At 48.5% G+C, this 18,241-nt stretch overlaps 1 protein-coding gene across 1 annotated transcript in view; it reads left to right on the forward strand.

Annotated features, from left to right (window-relative positions):
- The window catches only part of cux1b (cut-like homeobox 1b), a 176,638-nt gene that overhangs the window by 72,542 nt on the left and 85,855 nt on the right, over positions 1 to 18,241 (forward strand). Inside the window, exons 6-8 of the mRNA XM_064985583.1 lie at positions 3,293 to 3,416; positions 8,060 to 8,136; positions 8,281 to 8,347. Of these exons, the coding sequence (XP_064841655.1) occupies positions 3,293 to 3,416; positions 8,060 to 8,136; positions 8,281 to 8,347 (268 nt within the window). The remainder of the gene's footprint in view (positions 1 to 3,292; positions 3,417 to 8,059; positions 8,137 to 8,280; positions 8,348 to 18,241) is intronic.

Genomic DNA, 18,241 nt, shown 5'->3' on the forward strand with positions numbered 1-18,241 from the left:
GGGAGGGAGGGAGATGGAGGGGTGTCGGGAGGGAGGGAGATGGAGGGGTGTCGGGAGGGAGGGAGATGGAGGGGTGTCGGGAGGGAGGGAGATGGAGGGGTGTCGGGAGGGAGGGAGATGGAGGGAGGGAGATGGAGGGAGGGAGATGGAGGGAGTGAGATGGAGGGAGTGAGATGGAGGGAGTGAGATGGAGGGAGTGAGATGGAGGGAGTGAGATGGAGGGAGATGGAGGGAGTGAGATGGAGGGGTGTCGGGAGGGAGATGGAGGGAGTGAGATGGAGGGGTGTCGGGAGGGAGATGGAGGGGTGTCGGGAGGGAGATGGAGGGGTGTCGGGAGGGAGGGAGATGGAGGGAGAAGGAGGGGTGTCGCGAGGGAGAAGGAGGGGTGTCGCGAGGGAGAAGGAGGGGTGTCGGGAGGGAGATGGAGGGGTGTCAGACAGAGAGCTCAGTTAATTGGCTCAATAGCAGCAGCGTTCTATTCCGCTATTGATTATTCCACTTCCTTTATCCTTTCAGACTGAATAGACCCCCCCCCCCCCCCTTGAACACAGACGGAGAACCCCCCCCCCCCACACACACACACACACACACAGAGATAGAGAACCCCCTGTCCCCTCCTCACACACACAGACAGAGAAACCCTCAGCGGTTGACATTGATCCCAGCAAGGTGTTAAACAGTGGCAGGGTAAGAGGGCTCTGAAAGATCGGTCCGCTATTGATTGTGTGTCAGAACAGGGAGAATGGGCTTTAAATCACTCACTCGTGCACAGTGCTGCGAACTCTCAATCACGTCCAACGATCAGCAGTGCTCTCAATCTGTATCTCACTTCTTTAAAGGAATCCCCTGTCCTCTCAGACATCTACCTATTACACCGCTGTTCCTCTCTGTGGTTTCCCCTCTCTCTGTGGTTTCCCCCCTCTGTGGTTTCCCCTCTCTGTGGTTTCCCCTCTCTCTGTGGTTTCCCCTCTCTGTGGTTTCCTCTCTCTGTGGTTTCCTCTCTCTGTGGTTTCCTCTCTCTGTGGTTTCCCCTCTCTGTGGTTTCCCCCCTCTCTGTGGTTTCCCCCCTCTCTGTGGTTTCCTCTCTCTGTGGTTTCCCCCCTCTGTGGTTTCCCCTCTCTGTGGTTTCCTCTCTCTGTGGTTTCCCCTCTCTGTGGTTTCCCCCCTCTCTGTGGTTTCCTCTCTCTGTGGTTTCCCCTCTCTGTGGTTTCCCCTCTCTGTGGTTTCCCCTCTCTGTGGTTTCCCCTCTCTCTGTGGTTTCCCCTCTCTCTGTGGTTTCCCCTCTCTGTGGTTTCCCCTCTCTGTGGTTTCCCCTCTCTCTGTGGTTTCCCTCTCTCTGTGGTTTCCCCTCTCTGTGGTTTCCCCTCTCTCTGTGATTTCCCTCTCTGTGGTTTCCCTCTCTCTGTGGTTTCCCCTCTCTCTGTGGTTTCCCCTCTCTCTGTGGTTTCCCCTCTCTGTGGTTTCCCCTCTCTGTGGTTTCCCCTCTCTCTGTGGTTTCCCCTCTCTGTGGTTTCCCCTCTCTGTGGTTTCCCCTCTCTGTGGTTTCCCCTCTCTGTGGTTTCCCCTCTCTGTGGTTTCCCCTCTCTGTGGTTTCCCCTCTCTGTGGTTTCAACACAGCCAGCCAGACATCCCTCAGCAGGGGTATGGGGTATCAACACAGCCAGCCAGACATCCCTCAGCAGGGGTATGGGGTATCAACACAGCCAGCCAGACATCCCTCAGCAGGGATTTGGGGTATCAACACAGCCAGCCAGACATCCCTCAGCAGGGGTATGGGGTATCAACACAGCCAGCCAGACATCCCTCAGCAGGGATTTGGGGTATCAACACAGCCAGCCAGACATCCCTCAGCAGGGATTTGGGGTATCAACACAGCCAGCCAGACATCCCTCAGCAGGGGTATGGGGTATCAACACAGCCAGCCAGACATCCCTCAGCAGGGATTTGGGGTATCTGATAAAGGTGATCCTGTTCATGTCCTGTCAGTAAATATCGGCTAGTTTTATGCAGAAACAGAGAGGGCTCATTTCCTTTATTTCCTGGGATTGTCACCTGTCCATGTGTTCTAAGGGAAGGAATATTTTGGGGATTTCAAATCCCTCGGGTTGATCACCTCTCTCATGGTGTCCCCCCTCTATCTCATGGTGTCTCCCCCCTCTATCTCATGGTGTCACCCCCTCTATCTCATGGTGCCCCCCCCTCTATCTCATGGTGTCTCCCCCCTCTATCTCATGGTGTCCCCCCCCTCTATCTCATGGTGCCCCCCCCTCTATCTCATGGTGTCTCCCCCCCTCTATCTCATGGTGTCACCCCCCTCTATCTCATGGTGTCTCCCCCCCTCTATCTCATGGTGTCACCCCCCTCTATCTCATGGTGCCCCCCCTCTATCTCATGGTGTCTCCCCCTCTATCTCATGGTGTCTCCCCCTCTATCTCATGGTGTCTCCCCCCCCTCTATCTCATGGTGTCTCCCCCCCTCTATCTCATGGTGTCTCCCCCCCCCTCTATCTCATGGTGTCACCCCCCTCTATCTCATGGTGCCCCCCCCCCTCTATCTCATGGTGTCTCCCCCCCTCTATCTCATGGTGTCTCCCCCCCCTCTATCTCATGGTGTCACCCCCCCTCTATCTCATGGTGTCTCCCCCCCCTCTATCTCATGGTGTCACCCCCCCTCTATCTCATGGTGCCCCCCCCCCTCTATCTCATGGTGTCTCCCCCCTCTATCTCATGGTGTCTCCCCCTCTATCTCATGGTGTCTCCCCCCCTCTATCTCATGGTGTCTCCCCCTCTATCTCATGGTGTCTCCCCCCCCTCTATCTCATGGTGTCTCCCCCCCCTCTATCTCATGGTGTCTCCCCCCCTCTATCTCATGGTGTCTCCCCCTCTATCTCATGGTGCCCCCCCCCTCTATCTCATGGTGTCTCCCCCCCCCTCTATCTCATGGTGTCTCCCCCTCTATCTCATGGTGTCTCCCCCTCTATCTCATGGTGTCTCCCCCTCTGCTCATGGTGTCTCCCCCCCCCTCTATCTCATGGTGTCTCCCCCCTCTATCTCATGGTGTCTCCCCCCTCTATCTCATGGTGTCTCCCCCCCTCTATCTCATGGTGTCTCCCCCCCCCTCTATCTCATGGTGTCCCCCCCCCTCTATCTCATGGTGTCTCCCCCTATCTCATGGTGTCTCCCCCTCCCTCTATCTCATGGTGTCCCCCCCCCCCCTCTATCTCATGGTGTCTCCCCCTCTGCTCATGGTGTCTCCCCCCTCTATCTCATGGTGTCTTCTCTCCCTGGTCTAGAGGTGACTATTAAAGCCCTGAAGGAGAAGATCCGGGACTATGAGCAGTCCCTGAAGAACCAGGCTGAGAACCTGGTCCAGGAGAAACAGGTCCAGCTCCACAATGACTATGCAGAGAAGGAGAGGTGAGTTACAGTATCTACTAGGAATATAGAGAGGAGAGTTACAGTATCTACTATGAATATAGAGAGGAGAGGAGGGTTACAGTATCTACTAGGAATATAGAGAGGAGAGTTACAGTATCTACTAGGAATATAGAGAGGAGAGTTACAGTATCTACTAGGAATATAGAGAGGTGAGTTACAGTATCTACTAGGAATATAGAGAGTAGAGTTACAGTATCTACTAGGAATATAGAGAGGAGAGTTACAGTATCTACTAGGAATATAGAGAGGAGAGGAGGGTTACAGTATCTACTAGGAATATAGAGAGGTGAGTTACAGTATCTACTAGGAATATAGAGAGGAGAGTTACAGTATCTACTAGGAATATAGAGAGGAGAGTTACAGTATCTACTAGGAATATAGAGAGGAGAGGAGGGTTACAGTATCTACTAGGAATATAGAGAGGTGAGTTACAGTATCTACTAGGAATATAGAGAGGAGAGTTACAGTATCTACTAGGAATATAGAGAGGTGAGTTACAGTATCTACTAGGAATATAGAGAGGAGGGTTACAGTATCTACTAGGAATATAGAGAGGAGAGTTACAGTATCTACTAGGAATATAGAGAGGAGAGTTACAGTATCTACTAGGAATATAGAGAGGAGAGTTACAGTATCTACTAGGAATATAGAGAGGAGAGGAGGGTTACAGTATCTACTAGGAATATAGAGAGGTGAGTTACAGTATCGACTAGGAATATAGAGAGGAGAGTTACAGTATCTACTAGGAATATAGAGAGGTGAGTTACAGTATCTACTAGGAATATAGAGAGGAGGGTTACAGTATCTACTAGGAATATAGAGAGGAGGGTTACAGTATCTACTGGGAATATAGAGGAGAGTTACAGTATCTACTGGGAATATAGAGAGGAGGGTTACAGTATCTACTGGGAAAATAGAGAGGAGAGTTACAGTATCTACTGGGAATATAGAGAGGAGGGTTACAGTATCTACTAGGAATATAGAGAGGAGGGTTACAGTATCTACTAGGAATATAGAGAGGAGAGTTACAGTATCTACTGGGAATATAGAGAGGAGAGTTACAGTATCTACTAGGAATATAGAGGAGAGTTACAGTATCTACTAGGAATATAGAGAGGAGGGTTACAGTATCTACTAGGAATATAGAGAGGAGGGTTACAGTATCTACTAGGAATATAGAGAGGAGGGTTACAGTATCTACTAGGAATATAGAGGAGAGTTACAGTATCTACTAGGAATATAGAGAGGAGGGTTACAGTATCTACTAGGAATATAGAGAGGAGAGTTATAGTATCTACTAGGAATATAGAGAGGAGGGTTACAGTATCTACTAGGAATATAGAGAGGAGGGTTACAGTATCTACTAGGAATATAGAGGAGAGTTACAGTATCTATTAGGAATATAGAGAGGAGGGTTACAGTATCTACTAGGAATATAGAGAGGGTTACAGTATCTACTGGGAATATAGAGGAGAGTTACAGTATCTACTAGGAATATAGAGAGGAGGGTTACAGTATCTACTAGGAATATAGAGAGGAGGGTTACAGTATCTACTAGGAATATAGAGGAGAGTTACAGTATCTATTAGGAATATAGAGAGGAGGGTTACAGTATCTACTAGGAATATAGAGAGGGTTACAGTATCTACTAGGAATATAGAGAGGAGGGTTACAGTATCTACTAGGAATATAGAGAGGAGGGTTACAGTATCTACTAGGAATATAGAGGAGAGTTACAGTATCTATTAGGAATATAGAGAGGAGGGTTACAGTATCTACTAGGAATATAGAGAGGGTTACAGTATCTACTGGGAATATAGAGGAGAGTTACAGTATCTGCTAGGAATATAGAGAGGAGGGTTACAGTATCTACTAGGAATATAGAGAGGAGGGTTACAGTATCTACTGGGAATATAGAGGAGAGTTACAGTATCTACTAGGAATATAGAGAGGAGGGTTACAGTATCTACTGGGAATATAGAGAGGAGAGTTACAGTATCTACTGGGAATATAGAGAGGAGAGGAGAGTTACAGTATCTACTAGGAATATTGAGAGGAGGGTTACAGTATCTACTAGGAATATAGAGAGGAGAGTTACAGTATCTACTAGGAATATAGAGAGGAGGGTTACAGTATCTACTGGGAATATAGAGAGGAGAGTTACAGTATCTACTGGGAATATAGAGAGGAGAGTTACAGTATCTACTGGGAATATAGAGGAGAGTTACAGTATCTACTAGGAATATAGAGAGGAGGGTTACAGTATCTACTAGGAATATAGAGAGGAGAGTTACAGTATCTACTAGGAATATAGAGAGGAGGGTTACGGTAGGAAATAGAGGAGAGTTACAGTATCTACTAGTATCTACTAGGAATATAGAGGAGAGTTACAGTATCTACTAGGAAAATAGAGAGGAGAGTTACAGTATCTACTAGGAATATAGAGAGGAGGGTTACAGTATCTACTGGGAATATAGAGGAGAGTTACAGTATCTACTAGGAATATAGAGAGGAGAGTTACAGTATCTACTAGGAATATAGAGAGGAGAGTTACAGTATCTACTAGGAATATAGAGAGGAGAGTTATAGTATCTACTAGGAATATAGAGAGGAGAGGAGAGTTACAGTATCTACTAGGAATATAGAGAGGAGGGTTACAGTATCTACTAGGAATATAGAGAGGAGAGTTACAGTATCTACTAGGAATATAGAGAGGAGAGTTACAGTATCTACTAGGAATATAGAGAGGAGAGGAGAGTTACAGTATCTACTGGGAATATAGAGGAGAGTTACAGTATCTACTAGGAATATAGAGAGGAGGGTTACAGTATCTACTAGGAATATAGAGAGGAGGGTTACAGTATCTACTAGGAATATAGAGAGGAGGGTTACAGTATCTACTAGGAATATAGAGAGGAGAGTTACAGTATCTACTAGGAATATAGAGGAGAGTTACAGTATCTACTGGGAATATAGAGGAGAGTTACAGTATCTACTAGGAATATAGAGAGGAGGGTTACAGTATCTACTGGGAAAATAGAGGAGAGTTACAGTATCTACTAGGAATATAGAGAGGAGAGTTACAGTATCTACTGGGAAAATAGAGAGGAGAGTTACAGTATCTACCGGGAATATAGAGAGGAGGGTTACAGTATCTACTCGGAATATAGAGAGGAGGGTTACAGTATCTACTAGGAATATAGAGAGGAGAGTTACAGTATCTACTAGGAATATAGAGAGGTGAGTTACAGTATCTACTAGGAATATAGAGAGGAGAGTTACAGTATCTACTAGGAATATAGAGAGGAGAGTTACAGTATCTACTAGGAATATAGAGAGGAGAGTTACAGTATCTACTAGGAATATAGAGAGGAGGGTTACAGTATCTACTGGGAAAATAGAGAGGAGAGTTACAGTATCTACCGGGAATATAGAGAGGAGGGTTACAGTATCTACTCGGAATATAGAGAGGAGGGTTACAGTATCTACTAGGAATATAGAGAGGAGAGGAGGGTTACAGTATCTACCGGGAATATAGAGAGGAGAGGAGGGTTACAGTATCTACTCGGAATATAGAGAGGAGAGTTACAGTATCTACTGGGAATATAGAGAGGAGAGGAGGGTTACAGTATCTACCGGGAATATAGAGAGGAGAGGAGAGTTACAGTATCTACCGGGAATATAGAGAGGAGAGGAGGGTTACAGTATCTACTCGGAATATAGAGAGGAGAGGAGGGTTACAGTATCTACTCGGAATATAGAGAGGAGAGTTACAGTATCTACTGGGAATATAGAGAGGAGAGGAGGGTTACAGTATCTACTCGGAATATAGAGAGGAGGGTTACAGTATCTACTAGGAATATAGAGAGGAGGGTTACAGTATCTACTGGGAATATAGAGAGGAGAGTTACATTATTCTAAATGGCGTTCAGTAACTCATGGTTAATGACTCTCTGCCCATCCATCCATCTCTCTCTCCCCATCCCTCCATCTCTCTCTGTCTCTCCCATCCCTCTATCTCTCTCTCTCTCCCCATCCCTCCATCTCTCTCCCCATCCCTCCATCTCTCTCCCCATCCCTCCATCTCTCTCTCTCTCCCCATCCCTCCATCTCTCTGTCTCTCCCCATTCCTCCATCTCTCTCTGTCTCTCCCCATCCCTCCATCTCTCTCTCTCCCATCCCTCCATCTCTCTCTGTCTCTCCCCATCCCTCCATCTCTCTCTCTCTCTCCCCATCCCTCCATCTCTCTCCCCATCCCTCCATCTCTCTCTCTCTCTCCCCATCCCTCCATCTCTCTCTCTCTCTCCCCATCCCTCCATCTCTCTCTCTCTCCCCCATCCCTCCATCTCTCTCTCTCTCCCCATCCCTCCATCTCTCTCTCTCTCTCTCCCCATCCCTCCATCTCTCTCTCTCTCCCCATCCCTCCATCTCTCTGTCTCTCCCCATTCCTCCATCTCTCTCTCTCCCCATCCCTCCATCTCTCTCTGTCTCTCCCCATCCCTCCATCTCTCTCTCTCTCTCCCCATCCCTCCATCTCTCTCTCTCCCCATCCCTCCATCTCTCTCTCTCTCCCCATCCCTCCATCTCTCTCTCCCCATCCCTCCATCTCTCTCTGTTTCCAGAACGCTCCAGGAGAGCCAGAACTCCATGTCCTCTAAGCTGGTTGAGGCTGATCACAAGGCCCAGGCCTTACAGACAGGTAGCTACCAGTCCATTCACTACCTGTCCTGTATCTGTCACACACACACACACACACACACACACACACACACACACACACACACACACACACACACACCCCGTTGGCCTGACTAATAGCTGTTGTTTCTTGCCTTTCTTTCAGCTCTTGAAACAACTCAGGCAGAGCTCTTTGATCTGAAGACTAAGTATGACGAGGACTGCACAGCCAAGTGAGTTTCAGCTGACCTCTCTGTGTTTCCCCCATGTTTTCTTCATCCCATCACTTACTCCTGTGGTTCATTTCCAGTCACTACAGCCCTCTCATAGTCCTCTGATTATAATCCTGTGATCCTCTCCATCCAGAGGAGATCCCAGAGTTGGACTTTCTCTTTGCTGCTCAATAACAGCCAGTCTAAATCCGGGCTTTAGCAATACACTGTAAATACTGAGAGATTATATTGTTATTTATACTTTCCAAATCACCAAATATACCACTGGATCGGGTTCTGTCTGTACGCCCTTTAGTCTTAGTGAGGGACTATGGAGAGCTGTGATAGCGTCGCTTATAAAAATGTGTTTGTTGGGTTCTGAATGACTATATGCTCCTTACTCCCTAGTATCTGGGCCGTCTGCCTGGGCCGTCTGCCTGGGCCGTCTGCCTGGGCCGTCTGCCTGGGCCTTCTGCCTGGGCCTTCTGCCTGGGCCTTCTGCCTGGGCCTTCTGCCTGGGCCGTCTGCCTGGGCCGTCTGCCTGGGCCGTCTGCCTGGGCCGTCTGCCTGGGCCGTCTGCCTGGGCCTTCTGCCTGGGCCTTCTGCCTGGGCCTTCTGCCTGGGCCTTCTGCCTGGGCCTTCTGCCTGGGCCGTCTGCCTGGGCCGTCTGCCTGGGCCGTCTGCCTGGGCCGTCTGCCTTGTCTGTGTGTCTGGGCCGTGTGTTTGTGTGTCTGGGCCGTGTGTCTGTGTGTCTGGGCCGTGTGTCTGTGTGTCTGGGCCGTGTGTCTGTGTGTCTGGGCCGTGTGTCTGTGTGTCTGGGCCGTGTGTCTGTGTGTCTGGGCCGTGTGTCTGGGCCGTGAGTCTGGGTGTCTGGGCCGTGAGTCTGGGTGTCTGGGCCGTGAGTCTGGGTGTCTGGGCCGTGAGTCTGGGTGTCTGGGCCGTGTGTCTGTGTGTCTGGGCCGCGTGTCCGTGTGTCTGGGCCGTGTGTCTGGGCCGTGTGTCTGGGCCGTTTGTCTGTGTGTCTGGGCCGTGTGTCTGTGTGTCTGGGCCGTGTGTCTGGGCCGTGTGTCTGGGCCGTGTGTCTGGGCCGTGTGTCTGTGTGTCTGGGCCGTGTGTCTGGGCCGCGTGTCTGTGTGTCTGGGCTGTGTGTCTGTGTGTCTGGGCTGTCATCAGATGTTTCTGTCAGAGAAGAATGTGGTGTGTCCTTGAGGCTCTTGCTCAGGGCTATTTCAGGGCTGACCACCCAGTTCTGAGACACCAGGAGAACCAGACTCTACCCAACCCCAGAGAGAAGTTCTGTCTCCTGGCCTGATGCACTGGGGGCTCCCCCTGTCACCCAGGGTCTGGAGCTACTGACTGTTGTGCTACTGTATTTGTGTAATTGGTTTACTATTACTCTGTGACGAGCATGCTCTCAATGGACACTTTTCAATAGACATGTTCAATAGCCAAACAGGAGTACACTGTCTCCCCCCTGATTTTCTAGTGTGCTGATTGGTTCTCGGTCCTTGTGGAATGCTGGGAGAATAGAGTAATCCGTTATGTTTTTTTAGCATGTCGTCTGTCTGGGCTCCTCCCTCTCCAGCGAACCCGCTGTTACCCGGTGGTTGCTGTCTCATAGGGAGACGATCGACAATCATGGATGTTTACGTTTTCATATGGGGGGGTTCCCCACGCCAGTTGTGCTCCGCCCCATGGGTCTCCCGGTCGCGGCTGGCTGCGGACAGAGCCTGGACTCGAACCCAGAATCTCTAGTGGTACAGCTAGCTCTGGGGGCCCCTGGGAGAACTCTGTGTTGTCTCTAAACTATCCCTGTATTTCTGGTCTGAGGACTCTCAAACCAGAGCGCCTGGTACCTAAAACCATACCCTGTTCAAAGGCACTTATATATATTTGTCTTGTTCATTCACCCTCTGAATGGTACACACATACACAGTCCATGTCTCAACTGTCTCTAGGCTTAAAAATCCTTCTTTAACCCGTCTCCTCCCCTTCATCTACACTGATTTGAAGTAGATCTAACAAGTGACATCAAGAAGGGATCATAGATCTCACCTGGTCAGTCTATGTCATGGAAAGAGCAGGTGTTTTTCTTTTGTACCCTCAGTATTTAATATATGCCGTTTAGCAGAAGCTTTTTATTCCAAGCGACTCCATTATTTACATATGGGTGGTCCCTGGAATCGAACCCACTACCCTGGTGTTTCAAGAGCCTTGCTTTACCAACAGAGCTGCAGAGGACCTGAGCTCCAGCATGTTATCTGCCAGCCGAGGGGGTGGGGGGGGTTAATCCTCTTGCTTTGCGTGCCTGATTTAATCTGGCCTGATTTCGTACTGAATAAGATGATGTATTATCACACAGATTTGGCTCCTCACCAGAACGCCTCTCTTTGCCTCCGGTACCACCCATATGTTCTCTATGTTATAATACACTGCTGTGTCGTATAGGACAAGTCAATTACACACACTGTAAGGGAATAGCATGTCAGACCTGTCTTCAATGACAGGAATATAAATACCTTTATGGGGGATTTTACTGAATATTTTCCTAATTCCATGCTTGGTCTGGGTGCCGCCCAACCGACGGTCAGAGGAGTGCTGGAGGATTATGGGAGATGGTGAAGGTTAAGAGGCTCAGGGAGAAGGCTTTCAAAGAACACACACACTTTCTAAGTTCAGCTGCTGAGGGTAGACAGTATAGATGAGTCTGAACTTGGCTCTTAGAGTTTCCCCCAACCTATTTCATCTGCCCTGAACTCTCCATGTCTCTGCATTAGCGAAGGTGTTGGATTGATCGGTTGCTAAAACGGATCGATTCCTTTCTCCATCGCTCCCTGGTTACCACCACCTCAGCTCTCTCCATCGCTCCCTGGTTACCACCACCTCAGCTCTCTCCATCGCTCCCTGGTTACCACCTCAGCTCTCTCCATCGCTCCCTGGTTACCACCACCTCAGCTCTCTCCATCGCTCCCTGGTTACCACCACCTCAGCTCTCTCCATCGCTCCCTGGTTACCACCACCTCAGCTCTCTCCATCGCTCCCTGGTTACCACCACCTCAGCTCTCTCCATCGCTCCCTGGTTACCACCACCTCAGCTCTCTCCATCGCTCCCTGGTTACCACCTCCTCAGCTCTCTCCATCGCTCCCTGGTTACCACCACCTCAGCTCTCTCCATCGCTCCCTGGTTACCACCTCCTCAGCTCTCTCCATCGCTCCCTGGTTACCACCACCTCAGCTCTCTCCATCGCTCCCTGGTTACCACCACCTCAGCTCTCTCCATCGCTCCCTGGTTACCACCACCTCAGCTCTCTCCATCGCTCCCTGGTTACCACCACCTCAGCTCTCTCCATCGCTCCCTGGTTACCACCACCTCAGCTCTCTCCATCGCTCCCTGGTTACCACCACCTCAGCTCTCTCCATCGCTCCCTGGTTACCACCACCTCAGCTTTCTCCATCGCTCTCCATGCACGGTATACCAAAACGTCAACACACTTTCAATACCAGAACATGAAAAAGGGTTCAGCACTCGAATTTGTTTAAATTGATACTGGGAGTCTGGGCTCCTTCACTGGGAGTCTGGGCTGCTTCCCCGCTCACTGGGAGTCTGGGCTGCTTCCCCGCTCACTGGGAGTCTGGGCTGCTTCCCCGCTCACTGGGAGTCTGGGCTGCTTCACTGGGAGTCTGGGCTGCTTCACTGGGAGTCTGGGCTGCTTCCTCGGGAGTCTGGGCTGCTTCCTCGGGAGTCTGGGCTGCTTCCTCGGGAGTCTGGGCTGCTTCCTCGGGAGTCTGGGCTGCTTCCTCGGGAGTCTGGGCTGCTTCCTCGGGAGTCTGGGCTGCTTCCTCGGGAGTCTGGGCTGCTTCCTCGGGAGTCTGGGCTGCTTCCTCGGGAGTCTGGGCTGCTTCCTCGGGAGTCTGGGCTGCTTCCTCGGGAGTCTGGGCTGCTTCCTCGGGAGTCTGGGCTGCTTCACTGGGAGTCTGGGCTGCTTCCCCGCTCACTGGGAGTCTGGGCTGCTTCACTGGGAGTCTGGGCTGCTTCACTGGGAGTCTGGGCTGCTTCACCACTTGAATAATGCAACACGGCATGTAGAAATTAAAACTGTTAATTACTGTTGTGTTAATTACTGTTCGCAAAACAATGTCCATTACTACACTTTACAATGCAAGAAGATACCGGTAGCTTCCAGTGTTGTAGACTAACTTTCCTTGATAGCTTACAGCTGAAGCTAAAAATCTATTCACTACCCTAGGACCTTGTTTGTGATAACATGCTAACCGTAACGCAAAATATTGCTGATTTCAAAGAAGATTTTTACCAAAAACGTAATTAATTAACTTTGTCTCCCCTGCCGCACGTCTCTCCCAGTCATGGTCGTCTTTTCTCGAGCCTCAGAGAGAGAGAGTGTGTGTGTTTGTGTGTGTGTGTGTGTGTGTGTGTGTGTGTGTGTGTGTGAGAATGAACTCATTGGTTTTAAAGAGACAGCACACACTTCTATAAAATGAGAGATTGTTTGTTCTATGTAAAAGCTGTTGATCAGTATAATAAGTCCCAAACGGAAGGGAAACAGATTTGTTTCTCATCTACAGCCTCGTGAAACCAACCAAATCAAGCTCAATAACCCAATGCGCATGGTACACACTCCTCATGAATATTCATTCACCTGTATTGTGACCTAGGCTACATCTTTATTTCCCCAGTGAATCAATAGACTAGAGATGTACCATTCAAATAAATGATTACACACATATACCTCCTTGTTCCGGTTCATTCTTCATGTGGGTCCACAGGGGAAAGCATTGATTATGTCTCGCTATTCAGGTTTGATGCAATTTTCTACTTTTGATATTACCCTGATAAAGCGAATAAATCATTTTTGTAAAGGTTTGTTGTGGTGTTGCTATTATTAGGCTCTGCCTAGTGCAGGCCAATGAAGGCACTGGCGTGGCAACGGACTCCGACAGTTGATCTGGAGGCTGACTGTTTTAGACCTACCCGGAGTTAGTATAATTCTTGTCTTTATAACATTCTGATGGAAAACGTACGAATTAGCCAACTTCTGTACGCCTATATCTGTATAGAAGAAGTAGCTTATCTGATAAGTATGTAAAGAAATCCATGTTGATGTCTGGAACATGGGGCCGGCATGTCTCTCTCTTCTGGTCTCTCTCGGCCTACGCTTGTCTTCCTCAATATTTATGGTTTACCTGTTAGTATCATACAGGGGATACCTGGCTATCCACTAGCTATACCTGATCCATTATGTTTACATGTTAGTATCATACAGGGGATACCTGGCTATCCACTAGCTATACCTGATCCATTATGGTTTACATGTTAGTATCATACAGGGGATACCTGGCTATCCACTAGCTATACCTGATCCATTATGGTTTACATGTTAGTATCATACAGGGGATACCTGGCTATCCACTAGCTATACCTGATCCATTATGGTTTACATGTTAGTATCATACAGGGATACCTGGCTATCCACTAGCTATACCTGATCCATTATGGTTTACATGTTAGTATCATACAGGGGATACCTGGCTATCCACTAGCTATACCTGATCCATTATGGTTTACATGTTAGTATCATACAGGGGATACCTGGCTATCCACTAGCTATACCTGATCCGTGAGCTAAACCGTGAGGTGGACCGCTACTCTTTTTTAATTTGCTACACATTGAAACACAACACGTGTTTGTTTTCCCTGTAACTTGCTTCTGGCCGTTTTTATGGACACGTAGCCTAACTGTGGATCGTTTGGCCCATGTTGGTTGTTTAGTGATGATGCTGCCACCGCCCAGTTGGACGTTTCTTTCTCTCTACTCTCGGATCCGACCCAGCACGGGTCTGTTTTCCACAGTCCTTTTCGGAACGGGTCTGACTGTCTCTGGGTCCATTCGGAACGGGTCTGACTGTCTCTGGGTCCATTCGGAACGGGTCTGACTGTCTCTGGGTCCATTCGGAACGTGTCTGACTGTCTCTGGGTCCATTCGGAACGGGTCTGACTGTCTCTGGGTCCATTCGGAACGGGTCTGACTGTCTCTGGGTCCATTCGGAACGGGTCTGACTGTCTCTGGGTCCTTTCGGAACGGGTCTGACTGTCTCTGGGTCCATTCGGAACGGGTCTGACTGTCTCTGGGTCCATTCGGAACGGGTCTGACTGTCTCTGGGTCCTTTCGGAACGGGTCTGACTGTCTCTGGGTCCATTCGGAACGGGTCTGACTGTCTCTGGGTCCATTCGGAATGGGTCAACTGTTTTGGGCCTGCCGATGTTCCCGAGAGAGAAACCCGAAGAGAAAGACTTTTGTCAAGGCTGGCCAGGAGAGGAGCGCTAATCCCTCCTGTAGACGCTGCGTCCCCATCGGCATCCTATTCCCTATGGGTCCTAGTCAAAAGAAGTGCACCAAGTAGGGAATAGGGTTTCATTTGGAGCAGTGTGGCGAAGAGTCAAGTCAAGTACAGGCCCCAGCCAGGAGTCACGATATGAAGGACCCTCAGAGGACTGACTGACGATGGATGTCCCTCTTCACTTTACTGACATGCCTGGGGACTTGAACCCGTGTCCATAAAGCTTCAGAGTAGAAGTGCTGGTCTAGGATCAGGTCCCCTCCTGTCCATATAACTGTATTCATTATGATCTAAAAGGTGTACCTGATCTGAGATCAGCACTCCTAGTTTCAGATTCTTTATGAATATGGGACCTGGACTTGTTATTACTAGTCTCCCTCTCTTGCCGATCAGAGAAATGCATATTAAACAATATAGGCCTATAGAGTGAGAGAGATGTACTGAATAATCCAAGCAGTTGGATTTGTCACCTCAACTTGCTCTATTTCAACATTATTAATTACAAGATTTAGTGGAGGTTTAGTGAAGGATTTGTCCTCAATACAATGCTTTTCTTTTTCTTTTTAAATATTTATATTTATATACTTATTCCTAGCCACCCATTCTGAAACTAACTGCAGCTCTTTAAGTGTTGCAGTCATTTCAGTCACTGTAGTAGCTGACGTGTATAGTGTTGAGTCATCCGCATACATAGACAAACTGGCTTTACTCAAATGTCATTAGTAATGATTGAAAAAAGTAAAGAGCCTAGATAGCTGCCCTGGGGAATTCCTGATTCTACCTGGAATATGTAGTGTTGAGTCATCCACATACATAGACCATTGATGTGGTCACTACTTGACACCAACAAACGCCCCATAATATCTGTCCCTCCACCCTCCCTAAATCGTGGCATTGACCAGCTCAGCAGACGTTTTGTCACGCCCTGATCAGTTTCACCTGTTATTGTCTCCACCCCCTTCAGGTGTCGCTTATTTTCCCCCAGTGTATTTATCCCTGTGTTTCCTGTCTCTCTGTACCAGTGTATTTACCCCTGTGTTTCCTGTCTCTCTGTACCAGTGTATTTATCCCTGTGTTTCCTGTCTCTCTGTACCAGTGTATTTACCCCTGTGTTTCCTGTCTCTCTGTACCAGTGTATTTACCCCTGTGTTTCCTGTCTCTCTGTACCAGTGTATTTATCCCTGTGTTTCCTGTCTCTCTGTACCAGTGTATTTATCCCTGTGTTTCCTGTCTCTCTGTACCAGTGTATTTGTCCATGTGTTTCCTGTCTCTGGGCCAGTGTATTTATCCATGTGTTTCCTTTCTCTCTGGGCCAGTGAATTTATCCCTGTGTTTCCTGTCTCTCTGTGCCAGTGTATTTATCCCTGTGTTTCCTGTCTCTCTGTACCAGTGTATTTATCCCTGTGTTTCCTGTCTCTCTGTGCCAGTGTATTTATTCCTGTGTTTCCTGCCTCTCTGTACCAGTGTATTTATCCCTGTGTTTCCTGTCTCTCTGTACCAGTGTATTTATCCCTCTATTTCCTGTCTCTCTGTACCAGTGTATTTATCCCTGTGTTTCCTGTCTCTCTGTACCAGTGTATTTATCCCCGTGTTCCTGTCTCTCTGGGCCAGTGTATTTATCCCTGTGTTTCCTGTCTCTCTGTACCAGTGTATTTATCCCTGTGTTTCCTGTCTCTCTGTACCAGTGTATTTATCTCTGTGTTTCCTGTCTCTCTGTACCATTGTATTTATCTCTGTTTCCTGTCTCTCTGTACCAGTGTATTTATCCCTGTGATTCCTGTCTCTCTGTACCAGTGTATTTATCCCTGTGTTTCCTGTCTCTCTGTACCAGTGTATTTATCCCTGTGTTTCCTGTCTCTCTGTACCAGTGTATTTACCCCTGTGTTTCCTGTCTCTCTGTACCAGTGTATTTACCCCTGTGTTTCCTGTCTCTCTGTACCAGTGTATTTATCCCTGTGTTTCCTGTCTCTCTGTACCAGTGTATTTGTCCATGTGTTTCCTGTCTCTGGGCCAGTGTATTTATCCCTGTGTTTCCTGTCTCTCTGTACCAGTGTATTTATCCCCGTGTTCCTGTCTCTCTGGGCCAGTGTATTTATCCCTGTGTTTCCTGTCTCTCTGGGCCAGTGTATTTATCCATGTGTTTCCTGTCTCTCTGTACCAGTGTATTTATCCCTGTGTTTCCTGTCTCTCTGTACCAGTGTATTTATCTCTGTGTTTCCTGTCTCTCTGTACCAGTGTATTTACCCCTGTGTTTCCTGTCTCTCTGTACCAGTGTATTTATCCCTGTGATTCCTGTCTCTCTGTACCAGTGTATTTATCCCTGTGTTTCCTGTCTCTCTGTACCAGTGTATTTACCCCTGTGTTTCCTGTCTCTCTGTACCAGTGTATTTACCCCTGTGTTTCCTGTCTCTCTGTACCAGTGTATTTACCCCTGTGTTTCCTGTCTCTCTGTACCAGTGTATTTATCCCTGTGTTTCCTGTCTCTCTGTACCAGTGTATTTGTCCATGTGTTTCCTGTCTCTGGGCCAGTGTATTTATCCCTGTGTTTCCTGTCTCTCTGTACCAGTGTATTTATCCCCGTGTTCCTGTCTCTCTGGGCCAGTGTATTTATCCCTGTGTTTCCTGTCTCTCTGTACCAGTGTATTTATCCATGTGTTTCCTGTCTCTCTGTACCAGTGTATTTATCCCTGTGTTTCCTGTCTCTCTGTACCAGTGTATTTATCTCTGTGTTTCCTGTCTCTCTGTACCAGTGTATTTATCTCTGTTTCCTGTCTCTCTGTACCAGTGTATTTATCCCTGTGATTCCTGTCTCTCTGTACCAGTGTATTTATCTCTGTTTCCTGTCTCTCTGTACCAGTGTATTTATCCCTGTGTTTCCTGTCTCTCTGTACCAGTGTATTTATCCCTGTGTTTCCTGTCTCTCTGTGCCAGTTCGTCTTGTATGTTTCCAAGTCAACCAGCGGTTTTCCCGTTCTCCTGTTTTTTGCATTCTCCTTTTTCTAGTCCTCCCGGTTTTGACCCTTGACTGTTTCTGAACCTTGTATCCGCCTGCCTGACCATTCTGCCTGCCTTGACCACAGGCCTGTCTGCCACTTTGTATCTCCAGGACTCTGATCTGGTTTTGACCTTTTTGCCTGTCCACAACCATTCTCTTGTCTACTCCTTTGGATAATTAAACATTGGAAGACATTGTAAGACTCCAACTATCTGCCTCCTGTGTCTGCATCTAGGTCTCGCCTAGTGTTGTGATACTTTTATCCTTCCATGACTGGCTACCAGACTACTGCAGCTCTGTGGGTCTGACTGGCTACCAGACTACTGCAGCTCTGTGGGTCTGACTGGCTACCAGACTACTGCAGCTCTGTGGGTCTGACTGGCTACCAGACTACTGCAGCTCTGTGGGTCTGACTGGCTACCAGACTACTGCAGCTCTGTGGGTCTGACTGGCTACCAGACTACTGCAGCTCTGTGGGTCTGACTGGCTACCAGACTACTGCAGCTCTGTGGGTCTGACTGGCTACCAGACTACTGCAGCTCTGTGGGTCTGACTGACTACCA

Source organism: Oncorhynchus masou, chromosome 13 (genome assembly GCF_036934945.1).
Source record: "Oncorhynchus masou masou isolate Uvic2021 chromosome 13, UVic_Omas_1.1, whole genome shotgun sequence".
NCBI classification, from domain to species: Eukaryota; Metazoa; Chordata; class Actinopteri; order Salmoniformes; family Salmonidae; genus Oncorhynchus; species Oncorhynchus masou.